Genomic DNA, 21,381 nt, shown 5'->3' on the forward strand with positions numbered 1-21,381 from the left:
GAACATGCAAGATATTTTTTCCTAGCAGCTGGTGCCCGTTTGCTGGATGCTGCCAGAGTAGACGAACAATTGCCGTAGTGTCCAGATGGAGATCCCACTATTGAAAACACACATATGATACTGCGTAAAGTGCTTAAGTGAAAACGGGAGCACTTTGAAGAATTAAGGGTCTGATTTAGAATTGTAAAATTATCCAATTTCAGGAGTAAATGGTAACACTGGAGGAGGATTGCCAGGGGACATTCTTCTGTTGGTAGGCTAGTATACCACCTGGCATGTGGCATTGTTACCTCTGCCATGTCCTTTTTAGGTCGCGCCTGTCAATGCGCATGCGCATTGAGCTTGCGAGACTATAGGGGCTTAAACAGAGTTTAACTATACTGGCGATTTGATGCAGTGCATGTGCGCTTTTAGCTCAATGCACAAGCACAATGAGTTAAAATGCGCGTGCACAGCATCAAATCGCCAGCCATCTGTTGCCCAGCTTGTTGTGTTGGCAAGCACTGAGGTGAAGACGATACTCTCGTCAGGCTGGTATGAGGACTAAAAAGGAAATTATTTGAAGGCAAACTTTGGTGAATTCTCCTCAGTTTGTATTTCCTTCAGAAATCAAAATGTCTTTCCATTCCCAGCCAACATTAAATCTGGCACTACGTGTTAAAATCGTGGCACAAGAACAGTCATTCTTATTGTTTAACCCGTTTCCCGTGGCAAACATTCCGCGTGGTGCGGGCGTTCTGAATGGTGGGCGGGGCTGGGCCAGCCAACGGTCGTGCGCAGCACCAGGGAGGGAGTGCTCCTCTCGGGAACGGGTTAAACTGCTAAAATCCATAATGTTTTTTCAACTTATTTACAGCAACCTGAGTTTCAGTTGAGGCAATCGCTCACCCATTTGACATCTGTACAATTTCAAATCTTAAAAAAAAACATTTTATTTGTAGGTTTTTCAAATCAACAACAAACTGTTAATTATCTCACTCACACCTGTACGTGCGGCCGCTGGCTGATGTCGCCAGGCAGTGGGGCCTAACCATGATCTCATATGCCGACGACACGCAGCTAGCGGTCACGATCAGCGGGGATGCCGAACAGGATGCCCCCAGGTTCCGATATGGGCTGAGAGAGGTGGCCAGCTGGATGAATAACAACTGTCTCCAGCTGAACGCGAAAAAAACTGAGGTGATGATCTTTGTGAGTGGAGCGGATTGCTGGGGGGACGTTTGGTGGCCTCTGGAGTTAGGGCCGGCCGCTACACCAGTGATGGAACTAAGAAACCTGGGAGTGTGGCTACATCACACCCTTTGCTTCACTACCCACACCAAGAGAGTGGCGGCTTGCTGTTTCGGTGTCCTGCGTGGGCTAAGGCCGGTGCTCAAATTTTTTGACGCCTCGACGAGGCAGTTGATCATCCAAGCGACGATTATCTCCCGGTTGGACTATGCCAGCTCGCTCCTGCTGGGAGTTAATCAATCTGAGATCGTCCGCTTACAGCGAGTACAGAACGCGGCTGCGAGAGCAGTGGTGGGTCTGCCGAGGTCCTGTCCTACTTCTAACACCCTGCGGTCCCTACACTGGTTACCGATTAAAAGTCGGATCCACTTTAAGGCCCTTAGCCTTGCTTTTAAAATTCTAAAAGGATCGGCACCTGAGATCCTCAATAACCTTTTATCCGCCTATGTCCCAAAGTTCTTCTGTTGGTAGGCTAGTATACCACCTGGCATGTGGCATTGTTACCTCTGCCATGTCCTTTTTAGGTCGCGCCTGTCAATGCGCATGCACATTGAGCTTGCGAGACTATAGGGGCTTGAACAGAGTTTAACTATACTGGCGATTTGATGCAGTGCATGTGCGCTTTTAGCTCAATGCACAAGCACAATGAGTTAAAATGCGCGTGCACAGCATCAAATCGCCAGCCATCTGTTGCCCAGCTTGTTGTGTTGGCAAGCACTGAGGTAAAGACGATACTCTCGTCAGGCTGGTATGAGGACTAAAAAGGAAATTATTTGAAGGCAAACTTTGGTGAATTCTCCTCAGTTAGTATTTCCTTCAGAAATCAAAATGTCTTTCCATTCCCAGCCAACATTAAATCTGGCACTACGTGTTAAAATCGTGGCACAAGAACAATCATTCTTATTGTTTAACCCGTTTCCTGCGGCAAACATTCCGCGTGGTGTGGGCGTTCTGAATGGTGGGCGGTGCTGGGCCAGCCAACGGTCGTGCGCAGCACCAGGGAGGGAGTGCTCCTCTCGGGAACGGGTTAAACTGCTAAAATCCATAATGTTTTTTCAACTTATTTACAGCAACCTGAGTTTCAGTTGAGGCAATCGCTTACCCATTTGACATCTGTAGAATTTCAAATCTTAAAAAAAAAACATTTTATTTGTAGGTTTTCCAAATCAACAACAAACTGTTAATTATCTCACTCACACCTGTACGTGCGGCCGCTGGCTGATGTCGCCAAGCAGTGGGGCCTAACCATGATCTCATATGCCGACGACATGCAGCTAGCGGTCACGTTCAGCGGGGATGCCGAACAGGATGCCCCCAGGTTCCGAGATTGGCTGAGAGAGGTGGCCAGCTGGATGAATAACAACTGTCTCCAGCTGAACGCGAAAAAAACTGAGGTGATGATCGTTGGGAGGGGAGCGGATTGCTGCGGGGATGTTTGGTGGCCTCTGGAGTTAGGGCCGGCCCCTACACCAGTGATGGAACTAAGAAACCTGGGAGTGTGGCTACATCACACCCTTTGCTTCACTACCCACACCAAGAGAGTGGCGGCTTGCTGTTTCGGTGTCCTGCGTGGGCTAAGGCCGGTGCTCAAATTTTTTGACTCCCCGACGAGGCAGTTGATCATCCAAGCGACGATTATCTCCCGGTTGGACTATGCCAGCTCGCTCCTGCTGGGAGTTAATCAATCTGAGATCGTCCGCTTACAGCGAGTACAGAACGTGGCTGCGAGAGCAGTGGTGGGTCTGCAGAGGTCCTGTCCTACTTCTAACACCCTGCGGTCCCTACACTGGTTACTGATTAAAAGTCGGATCCACTTTAAGGCCCTTAGCCTTGCTTTTAAAATTCTAAAAGGATCGGCACCTGAGATCCTCAATAACCTTTTATCCGCCTATGTCCCGACGCGCTCTCTTAGATCACTTGGGCAATCTCTTGCGGTTGTTCCACGTTTTAGGCTTAGCCGGATGGGCGGTCGTTCCTTTCGTGTGAGAGCTGCGACTCTCTGGAACTCCCTCCCTTTGGAAATCCGCCTGTTAGAGGATCTATTGGCTTTCCGTAGGGCTGTGAAAACTCACATGTTTTAATTTCCCTCACACTGATCTCTGCACTTTTTGTTTCCTCCTGCGTTGTGTTATGTTCACCTTTTCCATGCGCCAGGACGCTCCTTAGCTGGAGCATCTGTGCGCAAAATAAATGATAATAACATAACATAACATAACATAACAGATAGTGACAGCAAGCACAGGTTATAACATCAAGGTGCCATCCTCAAGGACATATATCCGGTTAGTGTGTATCATGAACAGAACAGCGATAAGCACATCTTCCCCACAGCCAAACGTATACATCTCAGGCAAGAGGCTATGCTTCCAATCATGATGCATGCTAAGATTCTGAACCATTCTGTGCAATAGTTTCCTTTGACCTCTAGTATGCTCTTTTAGGTTCCCAAATGTCTCAGGGTCATGCCTAGGGTGCATCAGGTCACTGTACTCCTCTATAGCCGTGCAGCAGTGGCGACGTTTTTAACTATGCAGCTTCCGTGGGGAGCACGGGTGACATTCAGTGCACTGCCACCTGTCACTTAGGAAGCAGCAGAACAATGTCAGCTTTGAGCAGAGAGCCAGTGCTGAGGACACTGTTGGGGCCTATCAGAAGTGGAAGTATTTCAGCTAAGACTACTCAGAAGAGTCTTCAGGAAAGAAGGCTAAAACAAAAACTGAAACGTGGTGGGGGAGGTGTTTTTTTCTTGATCTTTTTTGGGCAAGTTGAATGTATGTGCCACTTTTAACATCATGCATTTTTTTGCAGGCAGAAAGTATTGTGGAGAGGTCAAATGTGAGCTTCAAAGATGTATCATATAAAACTATAGCTCCAATAAAACCATTGAAATATGTACAAAGTTAACATGCAAATGTATTTAACCCCTTCATCTTATTCCTCAGAAAACAAACAAGAACTGTCACAGTTGGCTAACGACACCAGATACCAGAACCCCAAACTGCAAATGCTGGAGAAAATTCTACTGGAACACTTTGCCTATTCTGCAGAGTCATGCGGCATTATATTCACCAAGACGCGACTGTCCACGCACTCGCTGCACGAGTGGATCCGTACATCTGATGTGCTAGAAGGACTGGCCAAGATCACCGCTGCTTTGACCGGGACAGGATCAAACAGCCAAACCAAGCACATGACACCAGTAAACTGATTTTAATAATGCTTAGCCTTATTTATTAATTTAATTTGTAAATCAATGATTTAAACCAAATTACTGGTTAATAATTCAGAAACAGGAATAGACAATCACCTATGCATTTGTTGCATGTCCACAAAAAGATGTATTCATTCACAGTAGGTGGAGCATTCTTAATACAGCTCACAAATAGCTGTTACTGGTAAATGCCTTTATACATCTTAGTGCGATATTCTTTTTTGGCAATAGAGGTATTCAGCCATCTAAATTAATATATTGCCTATGGCACCCCACGACATTTAGGCTTAAGTTCTTATCCAAAATGGGCACAAACTGTACGTAATCCCTGATTTTGTAGGATTTCCGATAACGTCCTGAGCAATAAATTGCCTTCCCTTGTTTAACTGACTGTCATCACCAGATGTTTGTTGGTGGTTATAACAAGCACAAAACTATTGAAATTCAGGTAATAAAATACACAGAATTGAGCATTATTTGCCCCAGTCAATAAACTGGGTGCAAAAAGAGCAGGAGCACCTGGTGCAAATGTTATTGTATCACGGTCTTTGTCAACCCACTGATTAGTAAGATCCAGTCAGGGGTTAGCATATCCATGCTGAGCATCCTTTGGCAAATTTACCAGTACTGAGTTTCAATGGAGATTGTTGGTAAATGTGTTGTTTAATCAGAATCCCTCGACTAGGTGGAACATGCCAGATCAATAATGCTGGCCCTACTTGAAGCCTGGTGGCGAGAACAGTTTTGTTTCACTTACAGTAGTCTCCTTCCGATGAAAAGTGAGTGGCAGCCATTCTGCCCATAGACAGCAAGAAAACACACACGACATATGTGAAGGGTATGGATTTTGCATGCTTGCTCTAGACTTTCTTACAGGCCAAGGTTTGCTTGGCCTGTATTGACGAATCCTTTTCCATTAAGCAGGTCCAAGGTATATTATAGACCCGTGATGTCCCTTGGATCCCTGAGGTGGACAACTCCTAGATTATCACACCTACTACATATGCAGTATTAATTTTGTATGTGCCCCCCTCTCTCGTGAGCACTTTCCCATGAGCAGCATGTAGATCCTGTGTGGCTCAGATGTGCAAAGAGAAACGATATGCGAGAAGCCATGGACAAGGTTTTCCGCCTGCTCCCCCACTTGCCTCTGGCCTACCTCATCCCATATAAAAACAAAACCTGATGTCCTGCCACCCTCTTTCCTTTTGCTGGCATGCCCTCCTAATTTCCTAAATGATGAACAAAAGAACTGAGTACCCAGCGGTGTTCTAACCTCTCTTGTCTCCAGGCTTCCTGCACCCCTTCTTTTCACTAGGGCCTTCACTCTCAGTAAGAGCGAGGAGTAGTCTGATTTGCTGTCAGCGGCCCTACTGGAGCAGCCGTCACCTTACAGAGAAATCACCAGTCTCACGCAAGCCTCCTTGACTTGCAGGAGGCAAGCTATTTCTTGGAGACACCAGAGTGTCACTAGCATTTCTCCCATCTCCTTACGGCCAAGGAAGACCCACCTCCTACGGGCCTCTGGAGAAGGCGGTGATGGATCAGGGCCATCCATCCACCTCCTGAGAGTTCATGGTTTCACTGCTCTGATGTTGAGTTGAATATCATGTTATTGATAACTGCTTCCAAATTAAGCTGCTCCTATGTACATACTGAACAGGGATCTATATACTGCATTGGTGGGTTATGGAGTCACATCCATTAGTGACTGCACTGTAGGACTCTTTGTAAGGTACTTATAGCTGGATAGATATTGACCCGTCAGTAGTAAATGCTTGAGTGTAAATCAAGACAGTAATTTGTTGTGGTTTGTTCTCTCCTAGTATGAACAGCAAGCAGTCATCCAGAGGTTCCGTGAGGGAAAACTGAAACTCCTGGTCTCTACCAGCGTTGCTGAAGAGGGTCTGGATATACCAGCGTGCAATATTGTCATCCGCTACGGGCTGATGACCAATGAGACTGCCATGATACAGGTGCTTCTCTCGCTACCTCTTTGTCCTCATCACCCTGTATGATTCCCTTACTCACTTCACATTCTGCGTCTGAATAGATGCACGCTGCATTGCGTAACTTTGTAGCTGTTGTACAAGTTGTAGGCCATTCATGGACTCATACGGTGTAGAAGAGTTAAAATAAGAATGCTTTGTTACTCCATTGCATGTTTTTGGTTCTGAAAGGTGGATATCTTCATCTGCCCGCAAAGTTTTGCGCAAAGCATGGTATTCCTTCTAAAAAGCCCCAATTTCTATTTCACAAGAGGAGTGCTCTATGTGTTGGATTATATTGCTCATCTTTAAGGAAAACATAGCGGCAAATCAGGCAATTGAGCTATAGATTACCAGGTACAATCTGGCCATTTATTTTCTTTAATTTATTTTCTTATTATTTCCATAATTTGTAATTATTAGCTATTTCTTCATTATTTTTTACATTACCTTGTCTTTTTATCTTGCCTTTTTCTACAAAGTGCATTATAACATATTTGTTTGAAAGTACTATTTTTTCTCTTCTTGCCATAGGCTCGAGGGCGTGCCCGAGCACCTGACAGCACATACTCCATCCTAGCTGCTAGAGGGGGCAAAGAGGAACGTCGAGAGTGCATCAATGAATGCCTGGAGGAGCTTATGAAGCGTGCCATTGAGGCTGTACAAGCCATGCCAGAGGCTGAGTATCTGCTAGAGGTACAAGTGTAAATGCAAATACCTTCTAAGGCTTCGTTTTTTATTTTTTCTCTTTGGTTATCTGTTAGTGGCCTCAGTGAGACCTTATTGCAGGGTTAGGGATTTGTACACTCCCTCTTTTTAGGTGCATTAACTTTTCATCCCAATCTTTCTTTTTCTTCTTTGTTATATATAGCCATGCACTATGTGGGGCTCTATACCACTGCAGCTGTGGCCCGTCCTTATGGGTGAAGGGGCCATGCGCTCACAAGGTTTTAAGAAAGTAAGAGTTACTGTCAGGCTGAGCAAAAGTCAGCCTGACAGACACTCTTCTTGTTCAGGTCAGACAGCCAGGAGCTAGACATGCACTAAATGCGCAGGCTCCTGGCTGCCTGAGCTCACCTTTGCCAGGCTGACGGTTTTACAGCCCTGTGGGCGTGATCTCCTCAGCCTGGCAAAAGTACACAAGGCCCTCCCTCCTCCCAGAGAGTCCGCCTCCCCCCTTTCAGATCAGAGGCCACCAAAGTCCTCCGCGGCGTACCACAAGGATCATCGCTCAGCCCCACCCTCTTCAACGTCTACATTAGCCCCCTTGCATCCATTGCACGCCAACACACCCTCAACATCATCTCCTACGCTGACGACACACAGCTGATCCTCTCCCTCACGAAAGACCCAAACACCGCCAAAACCAACCTACATGAAGGGATGAAAGACGTAGCTGAATGGATGAAGAACAGCCGTTTAAAACTGAACTCAGACAAGACGGAAGTCCTCATCCTAGGATCATCCCCCTCTGCATGGGACGACTCATGGTGGCCACCGGCCCTAGGAAGCGCGCCCAAACCAACGAACCATGCTCGCAACCTGGGATTCATTCTAGACTCTTCCCTCTCGATGACCAGACAAGTCAACGCCATCTCATCATCATGCTTTAACATCTTACGTTAACATCTTACGTATGCACAATAAGATCTTCTGATGGAAACAAGAAAGACGGTCACCCAAGCACTTGTCACAAGCCGACTGGACTACGGAAACACCCTCTACGCCGGAACCACAGCCAAATTACAGAAAAAACTCCAACGCATTCAGAACGCCTCTGCCAGACTCATCCTAGACTTATCCCGCCACAATCACATATCTGGTCACCTGAGAGACCTTCATTGGCTCCCCGTCAACAAGAGAATAACGTTCCGTCTCCTCACCCACGCGCACAAAGCCCTCTACAACCTAGGACCCAAATACCTCAACACGCGCCTAACCTTTTACACCCCCACCCGCCAACTACGATCGCCCAATCAAGCCCTCGCCGCGATTCCAGGCATCCGAAGAACCATCATGGGAGGAAGATCTTTCTCCTACTTAGTGGCCAAAACCTGGAACTCTCTCCCCACTCACCTCCGCCTTACACAGAACCACCTCTCCTTCAGAAAACAACTAAAAACTTGGCTATTTGATAAGTAACGAACCCCCCCCCCCCCCTCAAGCGCCTTGAGACCCTCCGGGTGAGTAGTGCGCTATACAAATCTTGACTTGACTTGACTTGAGCATCACTGATTGCCTCCAGCCTGGTCGCTTCAGTTTTAAGCCATGAAGTCCCTAGGACCGAGTATCAATCTCTGACACCTTGTCACAGAGTGGGGCAGGGTCAGCAGTCTCATTGACGCCATCCCACTCTGTGACAAGTGAAGGAGTGCTGCTTTCCCTCATTGGCTGTCCAAGGGTTAGTCCAGTGGTTCCCAAACTTTTTCAACCCACGGCTCCCTTGCCTTATTGGCCGTTGGCTGCGGCTCCCTAATATGTTACTTTCTTTTGGCGGTGAGGAGATGTAAACCCAGCCTTCCATTTTTCTCCCTGAAAATAATTGGGATGAAGCCGACAAAGGTATTATAATGATTGATGTGGGGCTCACTCTTGGGAACCAAATGTGGGGAGATGGGCGGGGGATGAAAAAACGTATTCTCATGGGCACCTTTTGCATGATCGCTAGGTGTAGCTCCTGCACGAGAGAGGGGTCCCCAGCACTGTGAATCATTATTTTTCAAGGTGCGTTGTGTGTAAAAGCAGCTTGTCTGCAAATGTTTAGTTTCGCTTTGAGGGCTGCAGGACATTTTATTTCCTTCTTAAGCAGTGCCTAATTTGTGCTACTGGTTTCTGGTGCTCAGCACAGGCACTTAATTTATAGGACCGGAACTATGCATTTTTTCTACTCACTCCAGCAAGCTCAGCATCACCCCGGTGCCAGCTGCTGCATATGTTCCAGTACTGGCTCCCAGTCGGATGACGGTTACCAGGAGCAGGTGGGGGATTCCATCAGACTGGTGGCTGCACTAGACTGCCTGCTCGCACCAAGAGGCCTGTCTGCATGAAAGCGCCAGCGCATGGCCCCCTCGTGCAACTAAAGTGTGCCCCTTCTGCTTCCCATTGTCTGCACAGGGCCTGAGGATATGTGAGGTGCCTCTTATAACCCCACAGACCTCCACTCCGCGGTGTACAGTCGTGATTCCTCCCACGTCCCTGCTAAGAGAAGATTCCTGATACTGAAGCTGTGTCAAACTACATGCTCCTGCTGTCTTGGCACTGCAGTCAGTGATCAAGTTTGACATCATAGTGAACTTATAGTGCAGAGGATGTCCACTCTAGCATGGTCAGTGACTAGCTGCCGCCCCCTCCCTATGACCACACCAACCCCAGAACACATGAACATGAAACATGGTTATCTTTGGAAGGCGGGGGGTCGCAAGACCCACCGGCCGTATTTATTAAGATATAAACCAATACATTTTTATTGCACGATAATCAGTTTATACAAAAAATTAGCAGGACATTATATACAATGTTGTCAACAGGTGTGAGAGACTATCCTTAACAAAACTCTAATACAGATTGTTTCCTAACCGAATCTAACATCCTCATCTGAATTTTTTGTATACTAACATTTCTGGCCATATGGCAAGGTCGCTAACCGGTGTCAGGTCCTACTAGCTGCGCCTCACCTAAAGATGTGCGCATGCGCAGCCGGGCCCGGTAATTACCCGGTCCACGCCGTGAACTTCATTTAGCCACTAAAGGAGGGCCCTTACTCTGCGCCATCCGTTGACGTCATAACTATGCTCGCGCGGGGTGGCTACCAGCCTATGGAAAGCGTGACTACTCCCCAACCCGCGCCCATTTGAAGCACCAGTTACCTTGCCCATGAAGTTCTAGGAGGAGCCAATGGCCCCTCCCCCTGGGCGGGAACCTCCATAGGATGATGCCCGCCCCCTCAGACCTTAAAATAGCTGCTCACCGGTCATGACCTTACCGCCACAGGCCAGCATTGTTAACCGACGATCTGGCCTCCCCCATTCTAGACCTAAACCAGGAGCGTGCTCACATAGCAAATCCCTCCAACCAGGCCCAGAGATTATCAGACCACAGGACGTTCCCTGCCTCAGTCAAGTGTACCCCATCCCCCAGGTAGAACTGCTCGCCCCAGATACACCCATGTGGAATCATCTGCAACCGGGGGGCTCGAAATAGTTTGTCCAACTGTGTGTTGATCCTCTTTACCGAGTGATTCAACGCCCTGACCGAGTCCCCCCCTCGCCACTGCCACCGAGGGATAAGTTGCGACCATACTACTGTGCAGCCCGGGCAAGTCCTGGCCACCCACCCTGCAGTGGAGATGATCTCCTCGATAAGGATGTGCCTCCCTAGTTTGGCCAGATCATTCTCCCCTAGGTGAAGTATCACCACTGACGGGGAGGCGGGCTGCTGAGCTAAGAGTCCCTGGAAGAAGTTCCTAAACTGGCTGAGGCATAAACCCCCTCTCCCAAAGAATGAGATATTCATTTATTTATTTTTAATATTTATAAAGCGCTACATTTACCCGTAGGCGTCTTGGCGCTGATAAACCAGTTATTTGAGACGAACTGTAAGCGTTGAAGTGATCACTGAGTCAACAGCCAAGTTTTCAAAAGTTTACGGAATTGAAGAAGAGTGGGGCTTTGTCTGATGTTGAGTGGCAGGGTGTTCCATAGCTTGGGGGCAGCCACCAAAAAACGCCGATCGCCCCAGGTGACAGTTTTAGAGCGGGGAATGACTAGTTGATTGAGAGTAGCCGATCTTAAGGCTCTGGAGGGTTTGTGTTGTTGTAATTGATCTTTTAAAAAGTGAGGTCCTTGATTGTTAAGTGCTTTGAATACAATACAGAGGGATTTGAAGTGGATTCTTTTTTGCACAGTGAGCCAGTGAAAGTCCTTTATGTTATTGGAGATAGATTCAAACTTAGTTTTGCCAGCGAGCAGACGAGCTGCCGCGTTTTGGATAGTCTGCAGTTTGGTGATAACTCTGGATTGAGCGTTAAGGAAAAGACCATTACAATAATCCAGGGAGGACAGGACAAGAGAGGTGACCAGTGTCTTGATGGCTGAATCAGGAAGAAAAGGGCGTATTTTCCTGATCATTTTTAGTTTCAGGCGTGCTGTGGACACCGTCTTGTTGGCATGGTCCATGAAATTTAGGCCATCGTCAAAGATGATACCAAGGTTCCTGACTTTGGCAGTTGGGGTAGGAGGGGTACCGAAGGTCTCTGGCCACCAGCTTGGGGGCCAGGCTGGAAAGAGTGTTCCAAAAATGAGTACCTCGGTTTTTTCAGAATTCAACTTTAGACAGTTGGTGGACATCCATTCTCCTATGTCTAGGAGCCCTTTCTTGAATTTTTCGGCCACTTGATCTCCATCCCCTTTGATTGCCAACACTAGTTGGGTGTCATCGGCGTAGGAAGTTAGGCTCATCCCGTGTGCTTTGATGGTTTTAGCAAGGTCCGACACATAGATATTAAACAGTGTCGGACTCAGGGATTAGCCTTGAGGTACGTCACTTGGAGCCGAGAGTTGGGCCGATTGAAAGGGTCCTAGGATGACAGCCTGCGTTCTTTTGGCAAGGAAGGACGCAATTAGGTCTTTGGCAGTATGGCAAATGCCAAATCCCTCGACACGGTCGACCAAGATGGTGTGGTCGACCGTGTCGCAAGCTGCTGATAAGTCCAGCAAAACTAGAATGGCTGTGCCTCCTTGGTCCCTAATTACCCTGATGTCATCAGCAGCCTTAATCAAGGCTGTCTCTGTCCCATGGAATTTCCTAAATCCGAATTGCGTGTTGTCCAGGAGATGATGTTTTTCTATGAATTCGGAAATCTGGGTATTCATGGTTTTTTCAATCACCTTCGCCATGAAAGGGAGGCTCGCGATGGGTCGATAGTTTTTTAGCTCGCTTTTATCAAGGGATGGTTTTTTTAACAAGGGTTTTAGTAACGTGTTTTTAAGGGGGTCTGGGTAGTTACCTGATAGGAGAATTGAATTGCAGACCTGGGTGAGTACTGGTATGATAGAGTCCATTACCGGCAGGAGTACTGAGAGTGGGCAAGGGTCCAGAGGTGATCCTGATTTGATGGAGGACAGTGTGGTTTTTATTTGGTCAGGGGTGACTGGTTGGAAGCTGGGGAGCATGTTAGCTGGGGGTAGGGTGGGGGGATTGACTGTACTCAAGAGTGGATTGGCAGCAAAAGCCTGGTAGATATCGTCTACTTTGGTGTAAAAAAAGGAAGCAAGAGAATCACATAAAAGTTGCGATGGAGGGGGGGTAAGGTCAGGCGAGTTGCCTGATAGTACTTTGGTGATTTGGAACAGTTGTCTGCTGGAATTTTTGGCTTTGTCGATTTGATCACTGTAATAGTCTTTTTTTGCTTTCGCTATCATAGCTTTGTAAAGTGCCAGGGCTTCCTTGTAAGTTGTTTTACTGGCTGTGTCATAGTCTTTTCTCCATAGTCTTTCCTTATTACGATTAATTTGTTTTTGTGCCCTTAGTTTCTCATTGTACCAGGGGGCAGTTGGTTTAGATCTATTTCTGGAAAGTTCTTTGGTAGGAGCTGACTGGTTTGTAGCCTGGCCCACCCAGGTGTAAAATTGCTGAAGAGCTAAGTTGGGTTCTGTAGACAGTGTTGGACGGGTGTGTTCCAGTATTAGTTTCAGGTCATCATGGTTAATATTTTTCCAATCTTTGAAGGATTGTTTGGGCGTGGGATGCGGTTTGATACAGCAATGATTGTTGGTGGTTATATTTGCGAAAATCGCGTAGTGGTCTGTCCAAGGCATAGGCAAGATGTTAGTTATTTGCATGCCTTCTAAATTAGAAAAAATGGGGTCCAGGATGTGGCCCGCTTGGTGGGTGGGGGACATGACACTTTGTTTTAGCCCTAGGGTTTCTAGATCAGAAATGAGGGTGGCGGAGTCAGTTAAATGAGTTAGGTCTAAGTGAAAATTTAGGTCGCCTAGAACCGTAAAGGCACTTTCTGTGGCTACCGATTCCATCATGGTATTAATACTGGATAGGAATGCCGCTTTGGATCCCGGGGGTCGGTATATCAGTATTCCCTTGAAGTTAAACAAGGGGGAAGAGTTAATGTCAAATTGCATGGCTTCACATGAGTTTGACGGAATAGGGGTTGTTCTGACGGGATATGAGTCTCTGGCTATTATGATATCAAACCCTCACATAAGAGTGGCCCACAATCCAAGTCACCACTGTCCTGCGTTCTTCATGTCGCTTGTGCTGTGATAATGTAGATCGTTGCCGCCCGGTGGCGAGTTCCTCCCCCGCGTCACAGGTTTGAGAAACTGCAAAAAACCAGAAACACACCAGGCGTGAGCACCATCCTGTCACAACATGTCAATTCGTACATATCGTTTGTAACACTCAGATGACCATCTCCCAATTTTCTTCACGTTCTCAGCTGGGAGGCCCCTTAACGCTGCTTCAGTTGCTGCCCCTATCCTAAAGGAGTGAGTGCCTAATTCCTTGGGATCTAAACCTGCCTGTCTGACCGTCAGCTCCAGGACTCGCCTAAACTGGTACCTGGTCAATGGTGTACCATCGGCGTGACACAACAGTGCCCCCCCGCCGTGCCCTCCCGCTGCCTGTGGAAAACCTCCACGTGAGAGACCGGGCAGCAAGGGTTGGCCCGGGCCCGGTGGAGCACTATGGTGTGACCCCGAGATTCCTGGTCAGTTTTCAATCTCTGAATCGTCACCCACATAGTATCATCTCTGATCTTAACACTAGTCAACTGCAGGCCGCCCAACTTATCTCCTTTTGACCCTGCCACCAATTCACCAATTCTCAGAGCCCCGTAGAAGGCCAGGGAAAATGCAGCTTTGAACAGAAGTACCTCCCATTCTGAGCTACAGACATCGTGAAGTGCCACCAATAAGGCTGCCAGCCACGCCAGTCCTATGGGCCTTCTCGTATCCGCAGAGTGACCCTGTAAACGGCGCCATCCCCTCAAAGCCTTGCGCACCATAAAGGTGTTAGTGGGGTCTCGCATGCCCTTAACCTGCGCAAAGAAGGAGACCGCCACCCTATGCCTGCTTGCGGCTGCCACTGAGCGCCCTTCCCTGTGGATCCATTCTAAATAGGCCGCAAAGCTGTCCTCCTGTGCCCACCTAACCTCCCATTCCTGCCCCAAGAAAGCACGGTAAGACAAAAACGCCCCTTCGTAAGCTGTCTTGGTCCTGGGGGCTAAGCTAGCAACCACGAGGTCCTGGAATCTGGGGCACCAATCTGCCAAAGTACTGCCGGGAAGTGAGCTGACAAGGGGTCTGCTGCAGGAAGATGTTCACTGAAAACCTGCATTTTAAAGCGAGAAAGGGAGTCAGCTGCATTGTTGAGGATGCCTGGAACATGCTTGGCTCTGAAAACCACATTCCATTTCAAGCACTGCAACACAATCTCTTTTATCAGGCGCAATATGAACGGACAGCGTGCCCCCTGTTGGTTTATACATTCCACAACTGTCATGTTATCTGACCAGAACACCACTGATTGATTACATAGGTGTTCCGGCCAGACCTTCAATGCCATCCACACTGGGAAAAGTTCCAGGAAGCCAATGTTAGCGGTCAGACCCCATGCTCTCCATTCTTCCGGCCACCGCTGGGCGACTCACTTAGTCCCTAGGAATGGCGCTAAAGCCTACACTACCAGCAGCGTCTGTCCATAAACCCAACTCTGCTGATGTGGCGGGAGGACCAGACCACACTACCCTGCCATTAAAGTCCTCCAGGAATGCCATCCATATATGCATATCCTGGCGAACCTCAGATGACAGCCTAGTGCGGTGGTGTTTCTCCCGTAGTCCTTTCATAGCCTGGGCAATAGAGCGTGAGAATGGACGTGCCATTGGGATGACCCGCAGTGCAAAGTTCAGTTGCCCCACCACTTCCTGCAGCTGCTGCAAGGAGACCTTGTCTTTACGTAGGCATTGACGCAGAGCTGCCCTAAACCTAGACACTTTGTCTTTGGGCAACCTGAAGCATCCCTCCACTGAGTCAATTTCGATACCAAGGAATTCCAGGCAGGTAGACGGGCCGACCGTCTTCCCCGGCGCCAGCGGGACTCCAAAAGCCCGCATGAGCACGCAAAATTCCTGCAATGCCCAAGCACACTCCTGAGAGCCCGCCGCACCTAAGAAAAGGAAATCGTCCAAGTAATGCATGACCTGCTGGTGGCCCGTCGCCTGTCTCATGGCCCATTCTAGAAATGAGCTAAATGTCTCAAAGTAGGCACATGATATGGAACAGCCCATGAGCATGCATTTGTCCATGTAAAACTTGCCCTCGAAAGTGAAACCTAGAAGGTGGTGGTCCAAAGGATGGACTGGGAGGAGACGGAACGCAGATTCAATATCTGATTTTGCCATCAGTGCTCCTTGCCCCAGGGCACGCAATAAGTCAACAGCCTGGTCGAATGAGGCATACTTTACACTACAAATCCCTTCATCAATTGCATCGTTTAAGGATGCCCCTCTCGGGGCCGACAGGTTGTGGATCAGTCTAAACTCGCCTTTCTCTTTCTTGGGTACTACTCCTAGCGGTGAACACACAAAATTGGGGACAGGCACATTCTGGAAAGGGCCAGCTATCCTGCCTAGTGATAGTTCTTTGCTAATCTTAGCAGCCACCACTGCTGGATTGTGTTTTACAGATAATTGGTTCCCACAATGAGCGCTACCTGTGTACCCCCCCGCCGGGATCCTAAAACCTTGGGAGAAACCTTCCTGAAGTAGAGTGGCCGCTGTGTGGTCCGGGTATCTGTTCAACCATGGAATCATTGCTAGAATGTCTATTGGTGTGGGGACACCCAACTGATGCCCACTACTCTGGCTTCCCTCTCCCCCTCTGACCGTGATTTCCTTTCTTGGACCTGCAGGTTGACTCGGGGTGGGAAGGGTGACCACAGAATGCACAGTCATGTCTAAATCTGCAGGTGCCAGGCGCCCTTGTGCAGGAGCGCTTATTGAAGTCCCAGCATACTCCCTTCCTCTCTGACCCTCCCCCCCCCCCCTATTCTTCCCCGGGACCTCGCTCCCCTGGGCTGACCGAAAGGGCTGTTGGGGTCTAGCAGAGAACACCCTGACTGCACTGGGGGACTGGGAAGGGGCTGTGTTTCCTGAGAACTGCTTATGCCAAGACATAGAGTCAACCTTATCCCATGTCAGTGATGTATCAAACTCCTTGGCTTTCCTGAAATTGACGATGATTCAGAAAAGGGGGTGGTGATGAACAGAGTGTCTGAATTAAGCAGACCACTCTTACCCAGTCCAAGGATCAGGGCTTAATCCATCACCGTTTTTTAGCTCACTGCACCATCCCAGCTCAGAACTTGGCTATATTCCTGAAATTGACATCATATTCCTTCCATGCATCCCCAGAGTACTGTTCGCTCCAACCCACAATCCTGCTCTGGTAGCAAGCCATTGATGCCAGCACATTCGGGGGGCGTTCGGCCGTGATAGCCGTAAGGACGGAAAAGGCCCTGACCCAGTTATTTAATGTCTCCTCTACCCTGAACTTTGAGCACTCTGCCCTCCATTCACTCGGATGCATCCATTCCTTTAGTAGCTTGGCATGCTCCATTTCCCTATTGTCCAGTAACAAGGAAAAAATGTAGACATACTTTCCCGCCCAAATCAACTCTTTCACTGCCTGTGACACGTGTTGTGCTAAATTCTCGCTCTTGGATGGCACTGAGCCGTCCCCCAAGAGAGGCAGCGCTACCTCCTTACCATTTCCGGGCACCTGGGCCGGTAGACCACCATCTCCATTCTGTGGGGCGGGACTGGAACCTGTAAGTGAAGAAGATGAGGGCACTGCCACACTATCGGCTGCCGTAGCAGCTTTAATCTTTTCTATCAACTTTGCCGCTTCTGCAGCATGATCTGATGAAGCCGGTAACACACCCCCCTTTTGCAGCCAAGGCACTAAGGCCGCTATCTGAGACAGCAACTCGACAGGGACCGGGTCCGAGTTACCGACTGGCGTGACAGGCACCCCTGGGGGCCCCGATGGCCCTGGTGTGGTAGGCAGGGGATCGGCCGTCGGCTGCAGACCGGGGACCGGAGTCGGTAGAGTGGGCGGGGGGACAGTTCCTGCAGGAGGGGGTGCCGCCGGCATGGCAGGAGCCGGTGCGGCGGGCGCCGGACCGATAGGCACCGGTGTAACAGGAGGCGGCACCGCAGGTACGGGTGCAAGAGGGACCGAAACTACCGACACAGGGGCAGGGCATTGTACCTGGGCTTTTTGGCCTTAGACCTCTTTGGTGGGGTCGCAAAGTCCCCCCTTGGCAAGGGGGCTGTCCTCTGCCGGGTGGGCCTACCAGATGAGCCTGGAGGGTCCGCAAACCTCTCATTCATGCGGGCCTCTAATTCATCCATCTTCCCCAACCTCTTATTAATGTCGCTCATCTCATGCATCATGGCGCGCATCATAACCTCCATGCTGGACCCTCCTTTACCACCCTTTGGCCCCGGCATGATCACCCACCACTGCCCTACACTCGTAGTGTCACCACGTGCGCTTTGTACCTTCACCAGATGGAGGATGCACAGGGGGCTATAAGCACCATGCGACCGTAACCGCAATGCCCAGGCTTTTCCGGTTTGTCAGGGGTGAGTAAACCTAACGTAGATCCACCAGGCGGCTACCAGAAGCGATGAAATGCAAGCCCCCCGCTCTCCTCTTACCGATCCAATCCTGCGCTGTTCCTCAGCCGGTATCGGGTTTGTGACGACGTCCGCTGTTCACCACTCTGGGCTCACCGTACGCGATATGCTGAGACACTGTATTGTATTGCCTGCAATAGAAAAGGTATTAGTAACTGAGAATGGCAAGCTACAGCAGCTCCAAAAAATTGGAGTTAAAATACCCCTTGATAATGTGCCGAAAAGGAAATACAGTTTCAGATGCTGTGGAGTAGTGGCAACAAAACAACACACAATGCAATTTATTTAAAATTTCTTTCCTCCTCAAACCACCCCAGCCTCTGAAGCCCAGTGCAGCACCCCAAGTAAATTCCCAGCAGCCCAATACAGCACGAATTGCAATTAAAATGAATTGCTCAACATTGTTTTCTGCATCCGGTCTCCCATGCAAGCGCTGCCCTAGTCGACCCTGCTTCACCCCCCCCACACGCAAAACACCGATCCCAATCACTGTCTGGCCAGATCCGATCGTCCGCTCGTTTGCGCGATCCCCCTGAGGCCTGGAAAGTGCCCGATTACTGCCTGAGACCTCCTAGGATGCTGCTGATGTTTTTGGCCTGCCGACTAGTTTTAAAATAACGCGGGCGGCAGTAGCAGGCAAACCACTTCGATGCCGCCGGCACCCGCCCCGACAAATACCTTGTTTCCCGCACTCGCTTTAACAAAATTCCTCTCTCCTGCCACGAATGCTCCACGTGGCGCCGGCTCCAGAGGAGATCGCCGAGAGGGTCGTAAACCGCCGCCACACACCGCTTGCTCCGTGCTTGCTCCTCCCGCCCGTTTTCGCAGCAGCGCCTGTAAAACAAAGACAAAAGTTAAAGAAAACAAGAAGCCCCGAGCGCGGGGCACGACCGGTGTGGGGGAGCGTCCAGGCAACAAGGGGGTCACCTGATTCTTGTCTTCTCCTGTCAGATACCTTCTGATAGTGGTGAGTTTTTGGATACCGAGGCAATAGCCTCATTACTCCATATTCGTTTGGAATTTTGTAGTCGCTGTTTAGGTTGTCTTATTGGTATGTGACGCTTTGTCACAGTTGAGGTTGCATCACATGGTCAGCTCAGTGATGGGCCGCGGGTAGCGGTCAGTATTGTTTGCAGAATTGTCAGCATGTTTCCTTCGAGAGTCTCGTCTTTGTCTGTGTAGATCCTTCTGATAGTGTTGAGGTTTGGGTGCCTGCCGCGGCTATAATGCCATCGGGCAGTGAGCGGGTTTTAGGTGCTTGCCGAGGCTATTATGCCATCAGGGCAGCGGTGAGTTTTGCGTATCTGCCGGCGTTTGCCTTCAGGCAGTAATGAGTTTTTGGATGCTGCGTTGCTGTTTCAGGTTCGCAGGGTTAGCGCTTCAATGGGACGCGGGTAGCGGTCAAATGGGTTTGTAGAGATATCTGCAAGTTTTCTGATCAGTGGGTTTTCTTTTTGATCCAGTCCATTGTAGAATGTTCTGTTGAGTTTGAGGAGATGGTCGTCCAAAATCTCGATGCCTAGGTCTCTGTGGAGGTCTGCTGTTCGTGTGAACATGGGAGCACCTGCTGCAATCCGTAGGGCCTTACTCTGTAGTTTTTGTAGGTCCTTCCGAAGATGTGGGCGGCAGCCACTCCAAACTGGTGAAGCGTATGTCATAGTTGGTCGAATTATTGCAGTGATTACTCGTACCTTGCTCTGCATGGGCATCGACTTAGTCTTCAGGAGTGGGTATAATGCAGCCAGTTTGGATGCTGCTTTCTGGCAGGTCTTCTCTATGTGGTTTCTCCAGCTGAGTTTAGAGTCCAGAGTCACCCCCAGGTAGGAGCTGCTGTTTTCCCATTTGACCGCGTCCCCATTGAGGAGGATCTGTGGGTGGTTCCTGTTCTGCTTCCTGGTAAATAATGTTGCCCCCCACCCAGCCCCTCCTGCAGCCCGCCCCCCCACACCCCATTAACCCGGATGTCATTTAATGCCTTCCGGGTCAGGGAGGGCGCCAGCCAATCGGTGGTAGGGCGCGCCCCAGAGGGCACGCCCCACCACCGAGAGGCACAGGGGAGGGAGCGGTCGCCGCACCGCCATGCGGGCGGGCGGGCCAAGAGCCCCCTCTTTTCATTTTCACAAGTGCACATTCATATTCCACAGGCTTCTCTCGCAGAAGTTAACAAATGTGCATTCCTGTTGCCTGCCTCAGCGATAGAATACAAATGGGCACAAAACAGTAATGGTAGTGCCTGTGAGCTGGGCGCAAATTGTGTCTGCTTTGATATTGCAGCTTTTAGCTTTTAGGTGTTGGTGATCGCTCCCAGTACACTTATAAGGGTAAAATCAAGGGCGCCACTAATGCCGTTTTTGAGCACCGGGACTTAATGTTTTACATATTAAGCACTGTTCTTAAGTAACAACTCTAACCTAATTGCTGACCTTGTGTGCCCCTCGTAGGCCCCGTCCTCCTCCCCAGAAAGGCTCTGCCTGAACTCTTAATCACGCTGCTGCAGTGCTTACACGTTTCCGTCCAGGATTTCTTAACTTTCTCCTGAACTCCAGTTTCCCAGCTCCTGAACTGCATTACTGAAAGAATAAACAAAACTGCCACCGAACACAAATCAGTGTCTCAAGCATCCTGCCCTTTACGCAGGTATTACTTTTATTGTGTCTCAGTTAGTGGTTCCCAAACTGTTTGCGGCGCCCCTGGATACCTTTGATGGCGCACCTGGGTGCCGCGGCGCACAGATTGGGAACCACTGGGTTAGTCAATAAGGGAAGGCAGCAGTCCCAACCCTCCTGGCACCTCTGAGGCTTTTCGCTTCAGGAGCTACAGGACATAATGTTTTGAATGTTTGATGCGTATGTGTATATATCAATGTATACATTTATTGTCAGTGTTGTGAAGGGTACGTGTGTGAATGCATAGGTGTGAGTGAGTGTGTGTAAAGGTATGCGTGGGTGGCTCACCCCATCCCTGCCAAAATTACCTGCCGCCACTGTACTACTGTCTGCTCCTCTGGGCTCCTGTAATTGTAACTGGGGTTTAAAATCCATGCAACACGGAAGTAATCTTAACACTGTAGACGATCAATAAATGTCAGCCAACACTTTTTGAAGAAGGACAAAGTTATAACAAAGATAGAGTCAGATTGTAGATTTTCAGACTTTTCCTGAACTTGATTAGTTTTGGCTCCCTGTGAATAGTAATTGATATGTCATTTGACGATGAATAAAAAGGCTATTCTA

General features: G+C 49.1%; 1 protein-coding gene across 2 annotated transcripts in view; it reads left to right on the forward strand.

The window, feature by feature from the left end:
• Positions 1–21,381, forward strand: part of LOC147717191 (ATP-dependent RNA helicase DHX58-like) — a 144,066-nt gene that overhangs the window by 87,298 nt on the left and 35,387 nt on the right. For both annotated transcript variants that reach the window (XM_086924142.1, XM_086924141.1), the window contains 3 exons: positions 4,173–4,429; positions 6,268–6,417; positions 6,964–7,125. In XM_086924142.1, coding sequence (XP_086780268.1) covers positions 4,173–4,429; positions 6,268–6,417; positions 6,964–7,125 — 569 coding nt within the window. The remainder of the gene's footprint in view (positions 1–4,172; positions 4,430–6,267; positions 6,418–6,963; positions 7,126–21,381) is intronic.

Source organism: Lissotriton vulgaris, chromosome 5 (assembly GCF_964263255.1).
Source record: "Lissotriton vulgaris chromosome 5, aLisVul1.2, whole genome shotgun sequence".
Classification (NCBI taxonomy): domain Eukaryota; kingdom Metazoa; phylum Chordata; class Amphibia; order Caudata; family Salamandridae; genus Lissotriton; species Lissotriton vulgaris.